Source organism: Alosa pseudoharengus, unplaced genomic scaffold, assembly GCF_046254945.1.
Source record: "Alosa pseudoharengus isolate Yale_2024_CS ecotype anadromous, Long Island Sound unplaced genomic scaffold, YU_APseudo_1.1 YU_APseudo_1.1_scf_1, whole genome shotgun sequence".
Classification (NCBI taxonomy): domain Eukaryota; kingdom Metazoa; phylum Chordata; class Actinopteri; order Clupeiformes; family Clupeidae; genus Alosa; species Alosa pseudoharengus.
The window spans coordinates 12,312,505-12,322,527 of record NW_027468564.1 but is presented as its reverse complement, the minus strand read 5'-3'; the positions used below and the strand labels follow the sequence as shown (position 1 = coordinate 12,322,527).

The following is a 10,023-nucleotide window of genomic DNA, read 5'->3' as shown; positions in this document are numbered from 1 at the left end:
TAATTACTTTTTTCTGCTGTTAGTGAATGTGTGTGTGTTGTCCGTATGCTACTGAGACCTTGAATTTCGCCTGGGGATCAATAAAGTATCTATCTATCTATCTATCTATCTATCTAAGAAGATGTTTATTCATTTAAGTAAACATAATTACATTGTACAAAAAAACCTGACATGTTCACTTGTGTATACTCACTCACTAATATCATCAAAGATTGGAAATCAATTCACAAACGCACACACTTTTAACAACAGTATCCATATAGTTACATATATGAGGGAGCAATAACAAATCCTAATGAAGACGTATTTTAAAACAGATGGTGATAGATGTTAAATACAGAGTCCATCCCAGTCCAGTCCACATGTCCATATGGTTTCATACATGACAAAACAATACCAAATAGATACAACAGATCCTGACATTCACACAATGTCCACCCCAGTCCATATGTCCATCTGTGCACATGTTGGAGAGTGACTGGTCTTCCTCTGTCTGCGGAGTCCATGCTGCATGCTGTCAATCATCTCTGACTGATCAGGATACGCCTCCATTCTCCATTCATCTCACTGCTGAGCTCCACTCAGGAAGAGGCTGTTTCCTGTGTGCTGCTGGTGTGTGTGTGTGTGTGTGTGTGTGTGTGTGTGTGTGTGTGTGTCTCTGTGTGTCTATGTGTGTGTGTCACTTCATGAGTTCCTGCACCACAGATCCCATCACAGATCCCAGCTGAGGGCCGTGGCTCAACACTCTAAACGCTCTGCTCCCGATGATGCTGGTCTAAGTGTGTGCTGCTGGTCTGTGTGTGTGCTGCTGGTCTGTGTGAATCTTTTCAAATTCGTCAAATCTTCTCCAATCATCCAATTCATCACGCCACCTGCAGGATAAAGGAGAGAAGAAGGTCATCAATCAGTGTCCATGACAACCATCTCCTAGTGAGCCAGACTGCATGAGAGACAGAGGGCTCTATTGTGACATTGTGACTAACAGCAGCCGCAGCAGAAACAGGAAGTCCAACACCACTGGTCAAATCACAAGCACTTAGAGTGTGGCATCAGACTCGGGCAATAGGGAAGGCTGCACATTCCTTTCATGGTGTTTGTGACCTGACGTGTTCAACTGGCCTTGAACCTGTGACCTTAGGCATGAGAGCCTGAGACACACTAAGGTCAATAGCAAGAAGGGAGAGAGAGAGAAGGGGGAGATGACAGATGGATGGATGAGTAAAAGCCTGGAAAGCCAGCCCGAACTTAGCCCCTGCCACAAAATTTGAGGTTAGGAAGTTCAGTCTGGACTTGTTGCATTGACAAGCCTCTATGAAAACTTGAGAATCTGTGCCAAACTTGGATCTTGTTGTATGACTAATAAAATTCATGGATTGAAACTCATGTGCGCTTCAGTACAGAAAACAAAACACCAAACTTCAGTCCAAAAACTAGAAAATAAGGAAAGCAACTGATCTCACCGAGTATCAGAAATCTACAAAAAGGTGTATTTAACAAAGGCTCAGCATATCCCCGAAATTATGTAATTCTGTCTGGGTATTAAAAATTATATGGAGGTTACCAGCAGGGGCATCACTAGAAGTGCAAAAGATCCTGGGCTTTAGCCCAGCAATTTTTTTTATGGGGGTCCAGGGGTTTATCCTCAGGAAATTTGGAAAATTGGGCTGTTAAAGATGCAATTTCAACGTAGTTTGAGAAGGAAAGGAAGGCCAATCGTTGAGGTCCTTAATTATCATATTTTCATAACAAATAAAGCTAATTGTCCCTCACTAGACCTAGGCCTACTGAGTATATGGTATTTATGGGGCATTAAGAGAAAAAAAAATCGTCATTTAACAGAGACCTCACACCCAACCATTTTTTAATGCCCGTGACGTGATGAATGAATGCATCATTTTCAGGTGCCACTCTAATCGCTAACCTTAAATATATTAATCCAACACAACTCCTTGTTCAATTTTCAGTTTTCATGGAAATCATTGGTATGTTTGCCTAGGACTACCTGTGGCTAGCCTGGCTCTTCCACTCGGTTTATATGCTATGGTAGCTAGCAGTGTTAAAAAAGGCTTGACTACTGTACTAGTAGACTTAATGGAACGTGATTCGATCCTACAGAGCCGGTAGGATACGTAAGTTGATTTATTCAGTTATCCAAATGAAGTGTCTTAAAGCTAGCGACGTACAGAGGCTGGCTACTACTAGCTAGTAACACAGACCATAAATTCAAATTGCATAGGCTTTCTCTGTCTATGATCTATGGTCTATGATCTTCAAACTATGAGCCTCCTCGACGAGTAGATTGCTGCTCCACTGAGCCACGAATTTAGGCTGGATTATGCCCTGTGCTTCTGTCTGTTAATTTGCGGTACAACTGAATAGTGTTATGGAACCACGGACCGAAAGAATAATAAACTAAATATTTCCCTGATCAATAAATACTTCTTAATTCATAAAATATAGAGGCATAACATTAGGTGGAAGTGGTAGGCTATGAGGGCTCATTCAATGTGTATGCGCGTCTGCGCAAGTGAAACTGACAAACTGAACCACTCGTGGGTAGGCTAGAAGCAACAATATTTAAAACAATGAATGTAGTGGATTCCTGCAATGTTCATGAAAACAGCATAGCGATCGGATAGCCTAAAACCGCGACAACTTGTTGTAGGCATAACAGTAGCTTATATTGTAGCAAATAGCCTATGGCGATGCCGATGACAGATTTCAAATACATTTATTTCCCTTGTCTCGCTAGAGTGAGCGCATAAGGTGGGTTGTTGCGCAAAGAAATGAATTAGGGAGATGATCTGCTAGCTCATGGGCTCCCAAAGTGGGGGTCGGGACCCCCCGAGGGGCCGCGGGACGCCGAGGGGTGGGTCGCGAAATGATTTCCATAAATCAAATAAATTTGGGAAAAATAAAAGAGCTGTCACTTGACCGCAATTTAAAGAAAGATTTTAATTCCAAGACGCTTGCTGAGTTCTGGATTTCAGTCGAGAGGGAATATCCACAGCTATTCAAGGCCGCGATGGACGTACTGACGCCGTTTGGCTCCACATACCTGTGCGAAAAAGACTTTCTCTGCACTGACATATATTAAAAACAAATACAGATCGAGTCTAAATGTGAAGGATGATCTGTGGCCGTCTCCACAATTAAACCAAGAATGGACTTGCTGTGTTCCGCGCATAGCGCGCATCCATCTCATTAGATGAGATTAACGCTGAAACATAGTTGCCAAAATGTAAATTTGCGCAGCAACAATGTACATATGTTTACAACAGTTTGTGGATATTACCCTGACTGAGATATTCTTCTGTTAAAATGGAAATTAAAGTAATGTTTCAAAGTTAAGTTTGCACGACAGCAATAATGTGCACTCATGTTACATGGATATTATTTTTTGACTAAGGTATTCTGCTTTTATCATATAGTAAATTTTTATATGTAAAATCATAACAGGCTGCTCTGTTCTTTTGTGTTGTCGTTAAGCCTGTGTTTGGATAAGCCTAGTGCGTATGGCCGGTGCGCACATTTTATTTTATTTTTTGAGTCACATCCAGGGATAGTGGGGGTCGCCAGTCTCTGGCACGGTTATTTTGGGGGTCGCGGGTTGAAAAGTTTGGGAACCCCTGCGCTAGCTAATGATCTACATTTACCAAACGCTATAGTTTTGCTAACATCTCCACTGTTAACGTGAAATATCTCCATGCAGGGTAGTGTCAAGCAGCAGTGAAGTGATAACCTTATCATGCAGGTAGCCAATGTTCACGTCACCTGAGTCAGACAGAAAACGGGCCCTGCTTGCTCTGTTAAAATTTGTATGCCCCTTTCAAACTGCGTTAAAAGGGTGTATTTAACCCCCGAACACCCGTAATATGATCAGCACCACCTCTCACAAAATAGGCTACTATCAACGTCCCTGCTACCGGTCCGTCAGAAATATGTCAACTGTTGTCCGGTCCGTGTAATGAAATAGGTTGGGAACCCCTGTTTTAAGGCATAGAGATCCGGTGCTATTCCCAAGACATTAGGGGCTATAGCCTCGAATGCCCAGGTGTAACGATGCCACTGGTTACCAGAAATTTTTCATGTGACTGCCACCTTTCCACCACCATTCTTCATTCCACTCTCTCCGATTCAAACCAGAAGTGATTTAAAGGGCCAGGGAGAGAAAAGGTGACAGTGGAAGTGAGTGAGTGAACCATTTGGTCCCAACCTTTTCCCTGCTTCTTGGGAAAACAAGTAAAATAGAAGAATGTTCAGCGTCTGGACAGGCTTTTGAATTATATAGATAGTTAACTCAATACATTAACTATTTTAATAGTAGGCTTACTACATGTGTTCCAATAATCTTAATTTCCACATTTATCACCTTTATATAGCTAAAAGCTTGTCCTGAGGGTGCTGCAGTTGAATTTGTTTACAGCTAAAAGCTTGTCCTGAGCATATTTCAGTTGAATTTGTTTACTGCAAAAATGTTGACCTGAGCACACTGCAGTTGAATTTGTTTACAGCTAAAAGCTTGACCTGAGCGTATTTCAGTTGAATTTGTTTACAGCTAAATAGCGTAAAGCTACATGTTTATATCGCCATCATGTCTTTTGTACAAGCTATTGACATATAACATATAAAAAAACAGAAAACAGTGATTAAGACATTTGTCGAAAAGAAGGATGTTCTGACTGTTCTCTGCAGAATTCACACAATTGGATTGACCTAACCAATCAGCAATGAAGTAGCTACTCTATCTATCAAATTGTGTGCAGAGGCATTTTTTCCCCTGTATCTGTTGAAACACGACCCCATAATCACATCCCAACGCTTCGGTTCCAGACTCAAAGTCTGAATTGTGTGTGTATGCGTGTGGGTACGTGTGTGTGTGTGTATGCATGTGGGTACGTGTGTGTGTGTGTGTGTGTGTGTGTGTGTGTGCGTGCTTGCGTGTGTGTTTGTGTGTAGGTCTGTGTGTGTGTGTGTTGGTACGTGTGTGTGTGTCTGTGTGTGTGTTGGTACGTGTGTGTGTGTACGAGTCTATGAGTAGGAGTTAGGTGTGTATGTGTGTTTGTGTGTGTGTGTGTGTTTGTGTGTGTGTGTGTGTGCATGTGTGTGTTTTCCTTTGCTCCTTCATATCACTTGCCATGCTGAGTTGCATGTGACTGACACGTCTACAGATGATTACTCACTTTAGACCTGATGGAACTGGTCCACTGCTGAAGTTGGGAAAATCCCTCATGGACTGATCACTCCTCATTGACACACAGCTGGGCACTGGAGATGGAGGTCTGTGTGTCTGTGGGCTGGTTACATAAAAAGATACAAGAAACTGAATAACAACTCATTCCTCTGTGGATGATTGCATTTGTTCACACTTACAGTAATATTACAACAATACATGCTCCATTTAAAGGAAAATTCTGTTTTTTAGCACTTTAAGGCCCTTTTCTGTTTTTTTTTGGATGAAATGGAGTGGTGGACACCGAAATTTTGACGATTGGTCCTGTCTCGACTTTTCTGACTCGTTTTGAATCGCCTTTGACTTCTCAGGGTGGCTGGCAATGGGCATACTGTAGTAGGCTACTCAAACATGTCCTATAACAACCCTTAACGTTTGTTTTCAAAACTGTGCAACTCACCGAGTGGTTAGAGGTGTTCGTTGATGTTCCAAAACAAGTAGCGTAGCGAAATACAGTTTCTGTCGTGTTTTATTTGGCATTTTGTAAAATCCCATTGATTTCTGTTGGAAGACTCATTGCACGTTGATAGCTGCGCCACCGTCTATGCTTCAGGTTCAAATATTGAGTGGTTGTGAATAGTTCCACAATAGCAAATAAGACAGCTGGAAATCATACATTGCGCCGATATATTTGCTTTTAATAATCAACGAACACAGCAGTGCAGGATTGTATGTTTATGAAGCACATTTGAAAAAAATTATTGACTGTTACCACATACAGTGGGTCCCATTCAGAAGTGGCCACTTCTTTTGCGCTTTCTGTGATTTATGCAGCTGTGTGAAATGTATTACAACTTATCGCCACAAGGTGGCAGTTTAAGTCCACTGTAGCATTTGTAAACAGGGCAGCGGAGTGCATTCAAAGGCGTTGCAGTGGCAGTGAGATACTGTAAGCAGAACGAAACTGAAGATCACCTCGTTGAAGTCATACAGTAGACTAGGCTAAATCAGAGCCTACTTTTGTTTTTATCAACCTGGGGCCAGAGATGATGGCCTTTGGCGAACAGTTTAGGCCTACTCAAAATGAGTAAAATCAAAAGCACTATACAGATGACATGAAAAAGGTTATGATGTATGGATTCCCAAGTGTCCAAGCTTCCAAATGGTGTATAACATAACTATGCTACATAGCAATATGGGATTTAGAATGTTGGGGGAAGGAGGGTAGGTGTTCCAATGTGTTCTTCATAAGGTTAAAATATTGTTGTTATGATACGTTTAACAGGTCATAGGCAGACGGGAAAAGCAGGCCTTAAAAGAGGGCTACAGGATACTGGGGTGCTCCCAATGATAACAGAATGGCCAGAACTGGCTAGAGTTCTGTTCCCACGAGGTGCCTCATCTCTGATGGATCCTAAGGTATTAATGTCCAAGCATGGCAATTTAAACATGGCAAGCATGACACATCCTCTCACATTCTTTTTGCAAAGGTAAATTTGTAAATGGAGGAAAACAACTGACAGAATAAAGTACATCATGACTATGGTACAGTGCACAATAGTATTCCAAACAGGGCGCACTGTTTTTGTTGCAGATGATTTTGAAAAGAGTGGTTTGACCAGATGAGGCGGAGGTTGACGAAGATGAAATGGAAGATTCATGCCGTGTCACAGCCTACCTCAGACAATACGTTGTAAGTGGTATGACAAATATTTCCTAAGATTTCCCCCCCCCCCCCCAGATTTTGAAACCTGGCTGATCAGAGTGATTTGGATTTGATGAGAGATCTATACTTGAACCACTCGCAGACTGAAGAATATGTGAAAGTATTTTTTTCAAAAGTATCTTTTGTGATTGTGATGACTACATTTGCCATATACTGTATTCAGTAATATAGCTTACAGTGCCCTCCACATTTGTTAGCCCCCCAGAATCACAGATGTATGAAATGTTATAACTTTGTTCAGTAAATCACAAATATTATTTTCTTGTGGTATTATAAGTATATAGTATAAGTATATATACTCTTTTGATCCCTTGAGGGAAATTTGGTCTATGCATGTATCCCAATCCGTGAATTAGTGAAACACACTCAGCACACAGTGAGGTGAAGCGCACACTAATCCCGGCACAGTGAGCTGCCTCCAACAACAGCGGCGCTCGGGGAACAGTGAGGGGTTAGGTGCCTTGCTCAAGGGCACTTCAGCCGTGCCTACTGGTCGGGACTCAAACCGGCAACCCTCCGGTTACAAGTCCGAAGCGCTAACCAGGCTAGCATTGTATAACAAACGAACTACTACTAAAAGTATTTTCTGATATTGTCTTTTAATTCTTACAGGTTCTTTAGAGACATTGAAAGACCTGGTGGTCTTCTGGACGGGATGGTCTGTCCTCCCAGAAACCATGTAGGTGTTGGCAGGGGCAATGCCGACTGTACTTTGAATATATGGCAACTGTTGTCCGGTCCGTGTAATGAAATAGGTTGGGAACCCCTGTTTTAAGCAGGGCTTTGAACCGATTTTTTTTTCCAATCGGTTCGTTCCGAACAGAAACGGAATTATAACATTTCCGGTTATGAGTTCCACCAATAAATTGACGTTCCCGAACCGGTTAGAACAAAAAAATACTGTTCCCGGAACGGTTAATTTCGTTCCTATCAGCTGTTTAATGCTATAGAACTATGTCACATCTTTCTCATCCAGCTTAAACCAAATGTTATAATATAACAACCATTATTAAATAATAATAATTATATTATTAATAATAATAATAATTAAATAGGCCTACAATTATTTCAAATGTGTAGTTTATTGTTAAAAGAGAAAATTTCCACACAAACGTAACAACATTATTAAGACACGTGGTTATGCCACTCGGGCAACAACAAATTCCAACTGTCGGGGGGAAAGGCCATCCAGTAGGCCTACTCATACCGTAGGCAAACAGAGGTGTTGGTGCCATTTAGCCAAATGTTCGCTAGTCCATCATTAACGTGGAGTCGACAAATATAGCTATGGATATTGTGTTTGGAATGAGCGTTTTAATTAACGATGGATCGTAATTTACCTCTTATTTAAGATGTGGAGTGGAGACTTTGTAATCCACCGCTCTCTCTCCATTCAGTCAGCGAATGTCTGATGTGATGTCACACAGGAAGTGAACCTCAGCCATCATGGTAACGTAATAATTTAACTTTTTTTTTTTAGTTAATTAGGCAACGAAAACTTTGAGGAACGAAATAAAACCGGTATTAACCGGTTACCATTATTTTTAAATAAGTGTTCCTGTTTCAGAACATAAAAAATAATAACGTTTCCGGTTTCGTTTCTGTTCCCTGTAAAATACAAAAAGTTCCCGGTTTTCGTTTTCGTTCCTTGAACCGGTCCAAAGCCCTGGTTTTAAGGCATAGAGATCCGGGGCTATTCCCAAGACATTAGGGGCTATAGCCTCGAATGCCTGGTGTAACGACGCCACTGGTTACCAGAAATTTTTCATGTGACTGCCACCTTTCTACCACCATTCTTCATTCCACTCTCTCCGATTCAAACCAGAAGTGATTTAAAGGGCCAGGGAGAGAAAAGGTGACAGTGGAAGTGAGTGAGTGAACCATTTGGTCCCAACCTTTTCCCTGCTTCTTGGGAAAACAAGTAAAATAGAAGAATGTTCAGCGTCTGGACAGGCTTTTGAATTATATAGATAGTTAACTCAATACATTAACTATTTTAATAGTAGGCTTACTACATGTGTTCCAATAATCTTAATTTCCACATTTATCACCTTTATATAGCTAAAAGCTTGTCCTGAGGGTGCTGCAGTTGAATTTGTTTACAGCTAAAAGCTTGTCCTGAGCATATTTCAGTTGAATTTGTTTACTGCAAAAATGTTGACCTGAGCACACTGCAGTTGAATTTGTTTACAGCTAAAAGCTTGACCTGAGCGTATTTCAGTTGAATTTGTTTACAGCTAAATAGCGTAAAGCTACGTGTTTATATCGCCATCATGTCTTTTGTACAAGCTATTGACATATAACATATAAAAAAACAGAAAACAGTGATTAAGACATTTGTCGAGAAGAAGGATGTTCTGACTGTTCTCTGCAGAATTCACACAATTGGATTGACCTAACCAATCAGCAATGAAGTAGCTACTTCATTGCTGATTGGTTATATCTATCCAATTGTGTGCAGAGGCATTTTTTCCCCTGTATCTGTTGAAACACGACCCCATAATCACATCCCAACGCTTCGGTTCCAGACTCAAAGTCTGAATTGTGTGTGTATGCGTGTGGGTACGTGTGTGTGTGTGCGTGCTTGCGTGTGTGTTTGTGTGTAGGTCTGTGTGTGTGTGTGTTGGTACGTGTGTGTGTGTGTGTGTGTGTGTGTGTGTTGGTACGTGTGTGTGTGTGTGTGTGTGTGTACGAGTCTATGAGTAGGAGTTAGGTGTGTATGTGTGTTTGTGTGTGTGTGTGTGTTTGTGTGTGTGTGTGTGTGCATGTGTGTGTTTTCCTTTGCTCCTTCATATCACTTGCCATGCTGAGTTGCATGTGACTGACACGTCTACAGATGATTACTCACTTTAGACCTGATGGAACTGGTCCACTGCGGAAGCTGGGAAAATCCCTCATGGACCGATCACTCCTCATGGACACACAGCTGGGCACTGGATATGGAGGTCTGTGTGTCTGTGGGCTGGTTACATAAAGAGATACAAGAAACTGAATAACAACTCATTCCTCTGTGGATGATTGCATTTGTTCACACTTACAGTAATATTACAACAATACATGCTCCATTTAAGAATTAATCTCTCTCTCTCTCTCTGGCTCACACACACACACGCACACACGCACA

General features: G+C 41.5%; 1 protein-coding gene and 1 long non-coding RNA gene across 3 annotated transcripts in view; one reads left to right on the top strand and one right to left on the bottom strand.

Moving 5' to 3' along the window:
* Positions 1–235: 235 nt before the first annotated feature.
* Positions 236–10,023, bottom strand: part of LOC143137214 (uncharacterized) — a 42,116-nt gene continuing 32,328 nt past the window's right edge. The window contains exons 7-9 of one of the 2 annotated variants that reach the window (XM_076297569.1): positions 9,748–9,861; positions 5,184–5,297; positions 236–872 (exon numbers count right to left, since the gene is read on the bottom strand). In XM_076297569.1, the coding sequence (XP_076153684.1) occupies positions 776–872; positions 5,184–5,297; positions 9,748–9,861 (325 nt within the window). In that variant the 3' untranslated portion in view covers positions 236–775. The remainder of the gene's footprint in view (positions 873–5,183; positions 5,298–9,747; positions 9,862–10,023) is intronic. The other variant, XM_076297570.1, reaches the window with a different exon arrangement.
* On the top strand, positions 6,042–7,588 carry LOC143137637 (uncharacterized). The gene is made up of 3 exons (XR_012990041.1): positions 6,042–6,592; positions 6,768–6,866; positions 7,512–7,588. It is a non-coding gene; the product is annotated as an uncharacterized LOC143137637 (long non-coding RNA).